This window comes from Salvelinus fontinalis, chromosome 10 (assembly GCF_029448725.1).
Source record: "Salvelinus fontinalis isolate EN_2023a chromosome 10, ASM2944872v1, whole genome shotgun sequence".
Taxonomy (NCBI): domain Eukaryota; kingdom Metazoa; phylum Chordata; class Actinopteri; order Salmoniformes; family Salmonidae; genus Salvelinus; species Salvelinus fontinalis.
Genome location: NC_074674.1, coordinates 24241606 through 24256939, shown reverse-complemented (window position 1 = coordinate 24256939; position 15334 = coordinate 24241606). Strand labels below are relative to the sequence as shown.

Sequence of the window (15334 nt, the reverse complement as noted above, 5' to 3'; positions counted from 1 at the left end):
CATGCTATCTCAGAAGCAATTATGTTGTGGCCATATACTACCTTAATTGTCCCTGTGAAGTCCAGTCCCAGTTGCTGTTCTAGTCTCTTGGCCCGGTTCTGCTTGTAGTAGTCAAAGATCATGAGGGCAGCATAGACCTTCCCCACTGTCAGCTCTCGGTTTACAACCGCAAAGGGGCATATGAGCTCATTGAACTCATCAACTGAAGGGAGTGAAGAAAGAAGGAAAAATGAAGAGAGAGAGTTAGTGGAGAAAAGCTGAAGCACTAGTCGTCTTCTCTCCACAACCACTAGGTGGCACTGGAGGAGCAGACAGAATGAGGGAGATTGTACTGTAGTCAGGCTCCGTGTGTGTGTGGCTGTGCGTGTGTGTGTGTGTGTGTGTGTGTGTGTGTGTGTGTGTGTGTGTGTGTGTGTGTGTGTGTGTGTGTGTGTGTGTGTGTGTGTGTGTGTGTGTGTGTGTGTGTGTGTGTGTGTGTGTGTGTGTGTAAATATAGCTCCCTCATACACAGAGTAAACTGAAGAGCAGTAGAAAGAGCAGAACGAGAAAACATTTGAGCCTACAAACTCACTCAATGGATGACTGGGCTTTGGTGAAGCTCAGTGCTCTGAAGATTATTGCATGTCTTTTTTGTGTCTCAGTTCTTTCTCTTCTCTCTCTATTTCAGTTTCTTTCATGCTCTCTAACACAAACATAAACACATATGCACCGACACCAAGACATACGCACGCGCACACGCTCACACACACACACGCACACACACACAATTGCTTTACTAACCTTGTGGGGACACACAATTGATTCCCATTCAAAATCCTACTTTCCTTACCCCTAAACCTAAACCTGACCCATGGGGACCCGCAACATGTCCACATATTTTTTTTTTACCATTATTTAACTCGGCAAGTCAGTTAAGAACAAATTCTTATTTTCAATGACGGCCTAGGAACAGTGGGTTAACTGCCTTTGTTCAGGGGCAGAACGACAGATTTGTACCTTGTCAGCACGGGGATTCGATCGTGCAGCCTTTCGGTTACTAGTCCAACGCTCTAACCACTAGAGTTGGTCATTTACTATTCTTGCGGGGACCTCTGGTTTCCACAAGTATAGTTAAAACATGTCCACACACACACACACACACACACACACACACACACACACACACACACACACACACACACACACACACACACACACACACACACACACACACACACACACACACACACACACACACACACACACACACACACACATACAGACCACCAGTGTCGCCTACTTTTATATGGTGTGACCAGCAGGTCAACAGTCTTCTGAGGCAGGTTAGGCCAGACTCTGGAGATCTCCTTCCTCAGATCAGCATCACACAGGCGCTGAGCCAGCACCCCTGAGGAGACACACTCATACGTCACATCACGTCCATCCACACTTATCAATCAGCAAACACTAAACAGACTTGGAACCTCTGACCATGGCAATTTGACTGGTAAACACATAGATGCAATTCATTATGACTTGAATGGGGACTCCTTTCTATTCAATCTAGTTCATTGGTCTCACCCCTACCCATCAGACCTAGCAGGACAGGTTTTTAGGCCGCCACCCTCTCTGTTGAATGATTACATATTATTCTTTATTCTTTACATAAAAAATATACCACATTTTTAAAATAATATTTCTAACAACTTTTTATTCTATTAATGTTTTACATTGATTTTAATTTCCCCTTTTCCTATCCTATTATTGTGGTTGGAGTGTGTATGTGTGTAAGGGGATTAGGTCAGAGGTCACTGACCAGATGCCAGTTTGATCTCCAGAGCGGTGCGGATGAGAGCCATCAGCGTGGACGTGAAGTGCACTGTATTGTCATCGGCGATGGGCATGTTCATCTTGACCAATCGCTAAAAAGAATAGAAACCATGGTGAGGGGCCCATTAGAACACCAATTTTAGCACCTGTTACAATCAATTGCTCTTTGGGCAGGTTCTGTGTGCTGCCTGTAGAGTAGTTCCATGTTAACTGATGGAATTGAGACTGACAAGTCCTGCAGAGACTGAGAGTGTCCTAATAGGGACACCGTACATACAGTGAGAGTGATGTTGACTTTTGACAGCCAGTGGCTTGGATTAGTTTCAGTCCAGCAGACAGAAGCGCTTTCCCAGGAGCACAACAACACAACACAAGACATCCCAGAGAGGAGAGAAAATGTTCAGAGCAACACTCCATGCAAATGGTAATGTGAAAGTCAGACTCTGGGTCAAGGTCTGAGATGGACATTGAGAGGGACATGCATAACAAATCAACTGAATGTGCATTAGGACTCCTCAGAACGTATCAGTGAGTTTCACTCAAAGACTGACAGGAAAGTGACGTAGTAGCGATTTACTAGAAGCCATGAGTGGTGTGGATGAAGAGTTAGTATTTTTCGGCATTACGTAATGATAGAAACAGTTCACATGTCAACATGCTTCCAAGGCCCTGGGGGAGTATGTTTTAGTGCTGCTATGAAAGAATGAAGCCATATTTGTATTATGGGGACACACTCCTCCCCCCAGCCTCTTCATTTTTAGGTGGGTAGCAGAGCAGAGAAATAATCTGCATCCCAAATGACACCTTATTCCCTAAATAGTTCATTAAACAGGGAATAGTGTCATTTGAGACTCAGTCATAGTGACATACATGCATGTAGAGCTCCATGAACGGCTAATGGGGAGGAAGGATGAGAATGCACACAAACACATGCATGCTTCGCAGAGGGGAAGACTGGGACGGATGAATCCTATTGTCTTCAAGCCAAGTGGAGGGCAATCGCAGATGAGGGATGTGTGTGTGTGTGTGTGTGTGTGTGTATGTGCGTGTGTGTGCAAGCAAGCCTCCCTTGAACTCAAGAGAGCATACTTCCATGCAGGAGCTGTTACAATACAGAAGGAGAGGAGAGGGGGAAGAGGAAAAAGGGTGGGAGGGGGGGGGGGGGAGATGGGACACCACCTATGCATGCAGGGTCTGACATGTCAGGTAGTGCCCACTAGGGTGAAAGGAAAACCACAGGCACGTGAGGCCATCCCACAAACATATAAATACTGTATGTACACATTCTGTCAAAAACATATGCACGCGAGTGAGCACACACACACACACACACACACACACACACACACACACACACACACACACACACACACACACACACACACACACACACACACACACACACACACACACACACACACACACAGTGGAGTTAAGCAGATAAGAGGAACGAAAAATCCCCACAGGAAGGAAAAGAAAGGTAATTTAGCAGGGAAGCTCAGCTTATAGCCAGAGCAGAATATTAGGAGTCAGAAACAGAGGGTGACAGAGGGACAACAGAGGAGTTATAAACAGAAAGTGACAGAGGGACAACAGAGGAGTTAAACAGAAAGTGACAGAGGGACAACAGAGGAGTTAGAAACAGAAGGTGACAGAGTTGCCTCCGTGTTGTTTCCATGCTGCTGTGCTGTTTGTGGGTACTTGGCTACCTACCAAACGTTTAGCTTTTTACTATTAATAACCGATTAATCAAACTCTCCATTTCACAACTTTACCAATGTCTTAGTTTTGTCTTCACTCAACTTTTTCATTTAACTTTTTCACCCCGGACGATGTATATGGACATGGATCTGCGGGACCTCCACCAGCCGAAGCCAAGTAACATTATGTCTTCTCATTGCAGTCGCTGTACTCATAATATGGAGGAGAACTATCTCCTTATCGTGAGGATAGCCAAGTTGCAAGCCCATCTTCAGATGAAATCGTAAGCTAGGGCAATTTAAGTAGGAAAGGGTCTGTGCTGCCAGTAAGTACAGGTACAGTAGTAGTGGTAACCCCCCTGCTCAGTCCCCTCAGCCGGACAATTTTCTCACGGCTTCTGGAAATAAATGCTGTTGGCATTTGTTATGTCCTCTGACAAATCATTGGTATGTTTCGGTGTTCCTCAAGGTTCTGTTCTAGGGCCACTATTGTTCTCACTTTATATGCTACTTCTCGGTGATGGTATTTGAAAACACAATGTCAATTTTCACTGCTGTGCAGAAGACACACAGCTGTACATTTCAGTGAAACACGTTGAAGCCCCAAAACTGCCTACCCTGGAAGCCTGTGTTTCAGACATGAGGAAGTGGATGGTGGCAAAACAGAGATGCTAGTTGTAGGTCCCAAGAAACAAAGAGATCTGCTGTCAGATCTGACAATGAATGTTGATGGTTGCACAGTCGTCTCAAATAAAACTGAAGGACCTTGGCGTTACTCTGGATCCTGATCTCTCTTTAGACAAACATATACACATGTTTCAAGCATAGATTTTTTCCACCTTCAGAACATTACTAAAATCTGAAACATTTTGTCCAAAAATGATGCAGAAAAGCTAATCCATGCTTTTGTCACTTCGAGATTAGACTACTGCAATGCTCTACTCTCTGAATACCCGGATAAGACACTAAATAAACTTCTGCTACTGCTAAATACAGCTGCTAGAATCTTGACAAGAACCCAAAGGTTTTATCATATTACTCCAGGCATAGCTTTTCTACACATGATTCCTGTTAAGGCTTGGGGTGATTTCAAGGTTTTACAGTTAACCTACAAAAACACTACATGGACTAGTTCTTCCTATCTCTCTGATTTGGTCCTGTCGTACATACCTACACGTACGCTACGGTCACAAGACGCAGGCCTCCTTATTGTTCTTAGAATTTCTAAGCAAACAGCTGGAGACAGGGCTTTCTACTATAAGAGCAACATTTTTATGGAAGTCTGCCGATCTCAACCTTTAAGTCTTTACTGAAGACTCATCTTTTCAGTGGGTCCTATGATTGAGCGTTGTCTGGCCCAGGGGTGTGAAGGTGAACGGCAAGGCACTGGAGTGACGAACCACCCTTGCCGTCTCTGCCTCGCTGGCTCCCCTCTCTCCACTGGGATTCTCTGCCTCTGACCCTATTACGGGGGCTCAGTCACTGGCTTGCTCTCCCATGCCATCCCTATGAAGGGCGCATCACATCATGCCAGGCGTTTTTCACCGTACTCAACTTGAATGGGTTGAGTCATTGACGTGATCTTTCTGTCCGGCTTGTGCGGTGGGGAAGGTCTTTGTGCTCTATACTAGGCCTTGTCTCAGGGTAGCAAGTAAGTGGTCTGTTGATATCCCTTTGGTGGTGTGGGGGCTGTGCTTTGGCAAAGTGGGTGTGTTTATATCCTGCCTGGTTGGCCCTGTCCAGTGTCCCCCAACCCTCCCTGTCTCAGTCCCTAGTATCTATGCTGCAATAGTCTATGTGCTTGGGGGCTAGGATCAGTTTGCCTTGTCTGGTGTAATTATCCTGTCTTAACTGGTGTCCTGTGTGATCTCAGGTATTCTCTCTCCCTCCCTCCCACCCAGAGGACCTGTGTCCTAGGACCACCTGGTCTGATGACTCCTGGCAGTCCCCGTCCACCTGGTCGTGCTGCTGATCCAGTTTCTGCTGTTCTGCCTGTGGCTATGGAACCCTGACCTGTTCACCGGACGTGCTACATTATTCCAGAACTGCTGTTTCAACCCTCTCTCTTCCCTTCTCTCTCTCTCTACCGCACCTGCTGTCTCGACCTCTGAATGTTCGGCTATGAAAAGCCAATTGACATTTACTCCTGAGGTGCTGACCTGCTGCGCCCTCTATAACCCCTGTGATTATTATTTGACTGTGCTGGTCGACTATGAACTTTTGAACATCTTGAAGAACGATCTGGTCTTAATAGCCATGTACTCTTAGAATCTCCACCCGGCACAGCCAAAAGAGGACTGGCCACCCCTCAGAGCCTGGTTCCTCTCTAGGTTTCTTCCTGGGTTCCTGCCTTTCTAGGGAGTTTTTCCTAGCCACCGTGCTTCTACATCTGCATTGCTTACTCTTTGGGGTTTTATGCTGGCTTTCTGTATAAGCACTTTGTCACAACTGCTGATGTAAAAAGGGCTTTATAAATAAATGTGATTGATTGAACAGAGGAGTTAAAAACAGAGGGTGACAGAGACACAAGACAGGAGTTATAGCAGAAAGTGACAGAGACACGAGGCAGGAGTTAAAAACAGAGTGTGACAGAGATACGAGACAGGAGTTAAAAACAGAGTGTGACAGAGATACGAGACAGGAGTTAAAAACAGAGTGTGACAGAGATACGAGACAGGAGTTAAAAACAGAGTGTGACAGAGATATGAGACAGGAGTTAAAAACAGAGAGTGACAGAGATACGAGACAGGAGTTAAAAACAGAGAGTGACAGAGGGACAACAGAGACACACAGGAACCTCTGCGTTCATTAAGGAGGGAGTTGAGCGAGATGCATTTTCCCACAACAGCAAAGGAAAGAAAGAAGAAAGTAAAAATGAGATGTAAAAAAAGGGCTAGCTTCACTCTCTCTCATTTCTCCCTGTTCATTAATCTCTCTAAAGCAGGAGTTATATTTGGAGACCCCACACACGTCAGATCCAACTAGTCGCTTGGCAGACGTTTTCATCCAGGGCACGGCTAGGGCTGTCTTAACCATGATTCATCTAGACAGCTGTGTACACGCTGGAGCCACTCATAGTAAGTACCACACTCAGAGGTAAATGCCATACACAGGGTGTACCTGAGGGCTGAACCAGATTTACCTTGGTCCAGAATACAAGCTCTCTAAATACTGCCGCTCAACACAGCGCAGCCCATAGAGTATAGATTGGAGAAGAGGGGACAGGTTTATTACTCTACCATATGTCTCAAACTCTTTTGAACCTCATATTCATTATCTGCTTTTATGTGACAACGGCATGTTTGGTTAAAACGATAGGAAGAAAAGGTCCTAAGAATGTATCGATGTCATCAAAGTACAAACAGTGATTCTTCAAAACCTGTTGGTAATAGTGTGGCTTGTGTCAACTGTCTGTCTTGATTTCTTCTCAGTTGAACATAATTAAAACATAGTCTAAAAACAAAACAAGTCTAAATGGCCAGACAGAGAAGTGAGCACACTAAACGCCAAAAGCTGAGGGGTAGCAGAAGGCAGAAGAGAATGTCACAAACAGACAGGAAGGGGCAACAACGAGGAAAAAACAAGAGCCCAGCAGGAAGGGGCTGTGACAGTCTGACAGAAGCCGGGAGATACAGGACAGGTGGGAGTGAGCGGCATAAGCGAGAGGACGATTGCTGGGGGAGGAAGGGAGAGGAGGGGGAAAGGGTCTACCTTATAGGCGATTCTGGGCGGGCATTTCTTTCCCAAACCTAGCGGAGGGGACATGTGGCGGAGCATCTCGTACATATCAAGGTAGGTCATACGGCCACTTCACAGGGGAAGATGTCACAGGAGACCACAGAGGTCAAAGAGAGGGATGGAGGTATCCAGAGAAGGTTGGAGGAGGACGGAGTTAGAAATGACCAAAAGAAGACGGTAAAACAGTAGAGAAAATGGCAAAAACAGAAATCTGTGTTATTTTAGATTTCCAGGGCAGTGGATTCCAGGGCGGGATCTCATCCCTGTCCTGCCTAAGACAGGGATGTATCCCAGGATTGGACAGGAGGAGGGTGGGGTGTTTTCCCGGGAATTCCCTGAGGAGAGATGTCGGGATGGCAGGATCATGATGTTGGATTGAGACATGTACAGTATATATTCAGTATGTCAGGGGGAGGTTGTGGCTTCACTGTTCAGATGTCATCTGTTTCTGCATGCTACGAGACATCAGCGGTAACCAAATTGAACACAGGAAACAAAGCACACAATGCTCATAACCTTTACTTTACTCGGTGTGTGCACTGGTTTAAACAGTCTCTTGGGCATACTTCGAGATACCATATAGCCCTACTGCATACACCATACTGTACTGTATTCAGTATCGTGAAAATAATAACTTGATGGTGAAGCCTGGCCAGTATACTGTAACGAGACCTACATTGTGGCATTGTTTTCCTTTTGTTCCCATGGTTACCCACCAGCCGGTTAGTATGGAAGGTGTATGCTTGTGTGTTTGTGTGTGGTGTAATCTCTGGCCCTAGGAGTCATTCACAGTCATTCATTTTCCACTTCCACCTCATCCCTTTATGATTAAGGGGTGTGTGGGGTTGCAAACCTTGTAGGCCACCCTATTAGGGCACTTCTTCCCTAAGCCGAGAGGAGGCGAGATAAAACGCAACAATTTGTACATATCCTGATAGCATATCCTTCCGCTGTAAAAGACACAGGTTAAAAGAGGTTAGGACACAAACACCACCATTTCTGCTCCTGTGACTTAACATATTCATTATATCCTCCATTGTTTGCAGTCATGGTCATTGAATAAAGTACACCTGTAGATATACAAAACATTTGGAACACCGTTTCCCGTGTGTATCAAGAATGATCCACCACCCAAAGACATCAAGCCAACTTGACACAACTGTGGGAAACACCTTCTTAATATTCAGTTGCACTCCCTTTTGCCCTCAGAACAGCCTAAATTCATCGGGGCATGGACTCTACAAGGTGTCGAAAGCATTCCACAGGGATGTTGGCCCATGTTGACTCCAATGCTTCACACAGTTGTGTCAAGTTGGCTGGATGCCCATTTGGTGGTGGATCATTCTTGATACACAGGGGAAACTATTGAGTGTGAAAATTCCAGCAGTGTTGCAGTTCTTGACACAAACCGGTGTGCCTGGCACCTACTACCATACCTCATTCAAAGGCACTTAAATCTTACATCTTTCCCATTCACCCTCTGAATGGCACACATACACAATCCATGTCTCATGGCTTAAAACTCCTTATTTAACCTGCCTCCTCCCCTTCATCTACACTGATTGAAGTGGATTTACCAAGTGACATCAATAAGGGATCAAAGCTTTCACCTGGATTCACCATGTCAGTCTATGTCATGGAAAGAGCAGGTGTTCCTAATGTTTTGTAAACTCAGTGTATAAATAACAAGCTTACATACATACATGACTACATGGTTACTGGGATGTTATAAGTCTACGTCCCAAATTGAACCCTACTTTTGAGTCTGTATGTAAGGAATAGGGTGCCATTTGGGACCAGTGGAGGCTGCTGAGGGGAGGACGGCTCATAATAATGGCTGGAACTGAGCGAATGGAATGGAATCAAACACATGGAAACCATATGTTTGGCGTATTTGATACCATTCCACCGATTCCACTCCAGCCGTTACCACGAGCCTGGGATGATTCCTCCCCTTAATGGCTGTGTCTAACATCGGAGGGCCACAGGTGATGAGACTGAGCAACTGAGTCTGGATCTATGTCCCAAAATGGCACCCTATTCCCTATATAGTACACTACTTTTGACTAGGGCACATAGGGAATAGGGTGGCAATTATGACATTTTGGACTTCTCATCCTGGTGCAAATCAGCCAAACTTTTTATTTTTGCTCTTAGAGTTCCAGTATTTCTCAATGGTTTCTGGTGAAGACTTTGGGAAGCGGTGGAGATAGATAAAGCTGTGTTGTGTGATTTAAATGACAGACAGAGAGAAGCTTAGGAGCCGCCAGCTTAGTGAGGGGAGCCTAGCGGATGGCGGAGTGGAACCATGGATTTACATGCATCAGTCTGCCTGTGGGGCCATAGTCGGCACTCCAGGGCCCGTCTTAACGTCACTCAGAAGTGCCCTCCCTGACGGTCAAACGTCGTCAAACGTCACAGAGTCATCCCACTGGAACTTAGAGCCAACTTTGTTGTGTCGGCGACTATTTGCTATACCCCTGACAACCACTGCCACTTCCACCCCTCATCTCCTACCTTCACCTCTTCACTACTGAACCTGAAACTGACACTGTCTTGACAAAGGGGGGAAAAAAACACCTGTAGGAGGATTACTGATACGTACCAGGCAGCAGGGTCGTACTCGGCCCAGACGCGGATAAATTCGTCCAGGTGGTGAGGCCCCAGGATGGAGGCATCTCTGGTTAGGTACTCAAAGTTGTCCATGATGACCGCCACAAAAAGGTTGAGCATCTGGAGGGAGAAAGAGAGAGGTGGAGAGGTGGGAGGTAAGAGTTTCCATCGCAAGTGGTCAAATTGTGGTCAACAACATTGTATCACAGAGACAGAGAACACTCAAGTGGCCAACAAGAAGGGACTGACCAATAATAATTAGACCATTTCATCAGAGTAAGAGAGCGTAGGTGAGCACTGTGTAGGTAACGTGCATGTATATGTGAGGAGATACTGTATTTGTCTGTATACTGAATGGATATTCATTGCTGATCATTGGTCATTCATTGGACATTCTGATTGGTCATTCATTTGCGATGGCACATACTGACCAGGAAGGAGCAGAGGAAGATGAAGGAGACAAAGTAGAAGTAAGCAAAGTCACTGCCGCACTCCTTCCCTCCGGACCCTGACAGCTTATCACACGGACGGTTACTCAGACACGACAGCATAATCTCATGCCACGCCTCGCCTGTTGCACTCCTGCGACACACACACACACACACACAAACACAGACACACACACACACAGTATATATAAACATATACACATCATTGGAAACTACACAGTAAATCCATCACAAACACCACGATGGGCATGAGGAAGTACATGTCTATTTTACTACATTACATTGCAATATAAAGAACGGACAGATAAGTGGGAAAACGCCTAATAGAACAGGAAGAATATGGAGAATGTGGAGGCATGGCCACCTGAACAGAAGCATCAGAGCCTGAAAGAATGTCTGGAAGTTGTTGTGGTGGTTGATGGCCGATTCCTCATTCAGCTCAATGTTTCCAAACACCTGAAGGAGGCAGAAAGGGCCGGCGTAGCAGTTAGAGTGATTCCCTGTATGCTATCTATGGTTACGTCCCAAATGGGCCTCTATTCCCTATATAGTGCATGCCTTTTAACCAGAGCTCTATGGTTAAAAGGCAAGCACTATATAGGGAATAGGGGTCCTGGTCCTGGTAGGAAGTAGTGCACTATGTATGGGATATGGAGCCAATTCAAACGCACATACAGTACGTGTGAGTAAGCACTGGGCAAGTAATTTGTATAAGGAACAGCTAGAGCTGAATGTATCAGCATTTGCAGGATTTGATATGATGTAATGTAACACTATCTCCGAAAAACACATTAGCCACTTTTGCCAGGAATCAGTATTTTTCTCAAATCATGCCAGGGTAGGCAGAAGACTGTGTGTGTCTGTATGTGTGTGTGTGTGTGTATGTGTATGTGTGTGTGTGTATGTGTGTGTGTGTGTGTGTGTGTGTGTGTGTGTGTGTGTGTGTGTGTGTGTGTGTGTGTGTGTGTGTGTGTGTGTGTGTGTGTGTGTGTGTGTGTGTGTGTGTGTGTGTGTGTGTGTGTGGGCGGGCGGGCGGGCGGGGTGAAGCATAGAAGGCATTGTGATTATGCTGTATAGCTATCTAGAGATGTTGATAATCTAATAACAAGAGAATCCAAAGGTCCTCTACCCTACCAAAATCCCAAATGGAACCCTATTCCCAATATAGTGCACTACTTTGGATATTCCTTCTATATTGCACTTCTTTTGGCCAGGACCCATAGGGTATGTAGTGCACCGCATAGTGAAAAGCGTGCCATTTGGGACGCACAGTTGGTCCTGATGATAACAAAGAGACAGAAAAGCTTCTGTTGGTGTTAAGTTTGTCACTAATTATGAGGGGGGTATCCTGATCAAGCCCTCCGGGGCACCATAGTCAATAAACAGCATCGCTGATTAAACAATGGCTCTTTTACCAGAAGACACAATTACCATTGATTTACAATGCCATGCTAATCTAGTGGAGGGAACATACCCTCATTGTGCATACAATTCAGCATTTTTACAATTTTGTCTATCACCATGGCTTCCTTTTAAATGATCAATCAACTCTAAAGGTATTACTCACCTGCATGCCTATGATGGCATAGATAAAGAAGAGCATAGCGATGAGGAGGCAGACGTAAGGTAGGGCCTGGAAATAGAAAACACATACACACAAGAGAAATTAAAATCCCAGTGAGGTTGATAGTCTTAACTATGGGACAGAGCAGCCAACTTTAGCCGCAGAGTTGATTTCCATATTCACATATGTATATCCCAGACAAGGGAGGGGTAAAAATACATTTTAATTAAAGAGACACATTTTAACACGGCAGCAACTATCTTTACTTTACTGACTTTATTGTCCCCATGGGGAATTTTTGTTGCAGTGTCATGTACACGTTTCAAGTGGCTTTTCAATAGCAAAACAAATTGACAATACAACTTTCATAAGTTACATACCAATAAAAAGAGACTAGCCTGCTGGCCTTATTGGGTCGATAGGAACATTAGCCCGAGCTATTTAGGAGGGATATCACACCTGGCACAAATAGTTCTAGTTGTGTTTTTCCTGCTGAGGGGTGCCCTATACCTGCGCCCAGAGGGGAGTAGTTCAAAGTCCGGGTACAGGGGGCTGTCTTGGGTCTAAGCCCATGAAAACTATCCGTTTTCATAGGGGCTTAAAAGCTCTCATCACCCCACATTTAACCTGCTATCAGATTAACTATTGCTGTCAATGCCCTTGTTCTCTGTACAACAAAACTTTCATGAGAGGCTCCATAGAACAAACTTCTTTAAGACTCCAAATTAACATCATTATCAATCCAAAGATCCATTACATGAAAGCAACCCAAAACATTCCTTATTCTATTTCTTTATTTCTACTTACATTTCGATGTGCTTACGGTTATTGCAACATAATGAATAGGCCTAACATTCATTAATTTGATCAGATGTTGTTCTCAACTCTAAGAGGTCAGGGGTCAGTGACTCACCTTGAAGGACTGGACAAAGGTCCACAGCAGAATGCGGATGGTATAGCCCTGCCTCAATAGCTTGATGAGCCTGGCCGCCCTGAAAAGCCTCAGGAAACTCAGGTTGATCAGCTTGTCCTGCAGGAGGAGACACAAACTGTACATTCATACTGGTCCTGGAACAGATCTGGGTTACACTAAGAATGCCTGAGGTTAGCAAAGGGGCTCAGTGAAAGCTGAAAGATCCATTTTCAGTGAAGTGAAGAGTGTCTACCTATCCATTTATGTAACTGCTTCAAGTCATCTAAATAACTATTGCACCACATAACATACATGTATTAAGGAAAAAGTTAGGACCAAGACCAAAAGATAGACTGGCCACCAAGGGAATAAAAGTAGCGGGAACAAGAAAAGTCACTTACCGTCTAGAGCAGCCCATAGTGTCAGAGAGGAGGCAGAGGTTGGCAGAGTGATGGCAAAGGGCAGGCGCCAGTAAAGTCATAGCAGAAGATGGAAACACAGCAAGAGAAAGAGAGAGAAAAAACAGAGAGAGAGGGAGAGAGAAGAAAAAGACTGACAGTAACGTGGAGAGAAATCCTACAAAAAAGAGACTTCTTCCACAAAGAGTGTTAAACAGTAAACGGACTACTCCAATCCACTTTAGTGCTACTGTTCTGCAATCTGCACAGATGCTTTTCCTGATCCCCATTTCAAACTCTACCTGCCACTTCTGTCTGTCCCCAGCTCCATACTAATCCATCCAGCATGAGACACTGAGTACTCAGTCCCGGCAGGAAGCTCTCAGCTATCCCCATCAGCTCTCTAGGAGAATCTGCTGTTGACTTCAACTGATTACCTCACCACGAGTACTGTAACTGGGTTAAACCTTGTGAAATTACTTTTCTTTGAAAACATCCTTCTTCAAGGAGTAAAGTTATCATGAGTGAAGTTATATAGGCAGGACAGCATATAGGAGTATCCCTTTTGGCTGATGTCTTTACATATAAGAAGTTGAATGGGCACGTTGTACTGTAGCAGCTCTTACAGGAAGTACGATACTACATAGGGACATGGTAGCAGAATTTACCTTAATCTCTGTGACCAAGATGTCCGTGATACTCCCCAAAACTGTCACAAAGTCAAACACGTTCCAGGCTGCCTTCAGGTAATTCTGCAAACAGGGGAAGAGAGAGAAGAGCGAGAGAGCGAGAGAGCGAGAGAGCGAGAGAGCGAGAGAGCGAGAGAGCGAGAGAGCGAGAGAGCGAGAGAGCGAGAGAGCGAGAGAGAGAGAGAAAGAGAGAGAGAGAAAGAGAGAGAGAGAGAGAGAAGGATAAAGAGGTTTTATTGTAATTAGTACCAAACCCTTGCTCTTCAAATGCTTTTCTCTCAGGCCACTCTCAACAGAGCATGTCTTCTAAGCTCCTCAAATGAGGCAGCTTTTAATGAGTTGGTCTGAGTTTCATTAAAGGGCCGTGCATCTATAGCCTACAGTGTGTCACTAACTCCCTGACACGCACAAAGAGGCTTAAATTCCCACACAGTCCTACAGACTAGGGATGGGCATTGGGCCTTTTTTGACTGTTCGAGTACTCTCATTATTATTTTTTCGAGTACTCAAGTACTCCAACAATTAAAAAAGCTATTTTTAGAACAAGGGTGGCAATGGGAAAAGAAATTGCGCAATTATCTATATGCCAACAGTGAGCAACAATGCCTAATTTTACATAACCTTTACAGGTAACAAATCCTAATTGCATTTTTTTTTTAAACAAGATTCATTTATTGAAACTGTAATGTCAAGTTGTTATATTAATCTGAACAAAAAATATAAACGCAACATGTAAAGTGTTGGTCCCATGTTTCATGAGCTGAAATAAAATATCTCATAAATGTTCCATTTGCACACAAATCTTATTTATCTTAAATGTACATCCCTGTCAGTGAGCATTTCTACCTTGCCAAGATAATTCATCCACCTGCCCGGCCCTCTAATGAAACTCAAACCAACTCATTAAAAGCTGCCTCAAATGTCTATTTCATGTATAATCTGTGATACTGGGTTGCAATTCCACATTGAACACTGCATGGGGATGAATTATGTCCAGAACATCTGTTTGGTGAGTATGCCTAGGCTTAACGATCCTGATGAAAATACACTCTGTCTTTATCAAACCAATGTTTCTTCATATTGTCAGCGTGGAACGTGTTTATGTTTGGGGGGTAATAGCATAGGCTAGCCAATTCTAAATGGCATTAGCAGTTGGCAAAGTAGGGTCGTCACTAACGTTAGTTACCACAAGCACAAAGACATAAATCCTGATGGTAATCTACAATTTTGCTTCTTAAAATCGGATTTTAAACTTAACCCTGACTTTAACCACACTGTTAACCTTATGCCTAACCTAAACATTTTGACAAAAAAGCAAACGTTTGTTTTCATGAATTTGTACGATATAGACTATTTAGACTTTGTGGCTGTGATAACTAGTGACAACCGCAATGTTGCCAATAAACGGAAAATAACAAAACTGTAGCTCAGTGTTGGAACACATACTGTATTTCCCTACTT

The 15334-nt window shown here is 44.5% G+C and overlaps 1 protein-coding gene across 5 annotated transcripts in view; it reads right to left on the bottom strand.

Moving 5' to 3' along the window:
• LOC129863846 (voltage-dependent N-type calcium channel subunit alpha-1B-like) overlaps positions 1 to 15334 on the bottom strand; it is a 218384-nt gene that overhangs the window by 24984 nt on the left and 178066 nt on the right. For all 5 annotated transcript variants that reach the window (XM_055936175.1, XM_055936176.1, XM_055936178.1 and 2 more), the window contains 10 exons: positions 13853 to 13936; positions 12787 to 12903; positions 11877 to 11942; positions 10674 to 10765; positions 10292 to 10442; positions 9853 to 9980; positions 7221 to 7317; positions 1796 to 1901; positions 1280 to 1387; positions 42 to 202 (listed from right to left, as the gene is read on the bottom strand). In XM_055936175.1, the coding sequence (XP_055792150.1) occupies positions 42 to 202; positions 1280 to 1387; positions 1796 to 1901; positions 7221 to 7317; positions 9853 to 9980; positions 10292 to 10442; positions 10674 to 10765; positions 11877 to 11942; positions 12787 to 12903; positions 13853 to 13936 (1110 nt within the window). The remainder of the gene's footprint in view (positions 1 to 41; positions 203 to 1279; positions 1388 to 1795; positions 1902 to 7220; positions 7318 to 9852; positions 9981 to 10291; positions 10443 to 10673; positions 10766 to 11876; positions 11943 to 12786; positions 12904 to 13852; positions 13937 to 15334) is intronic.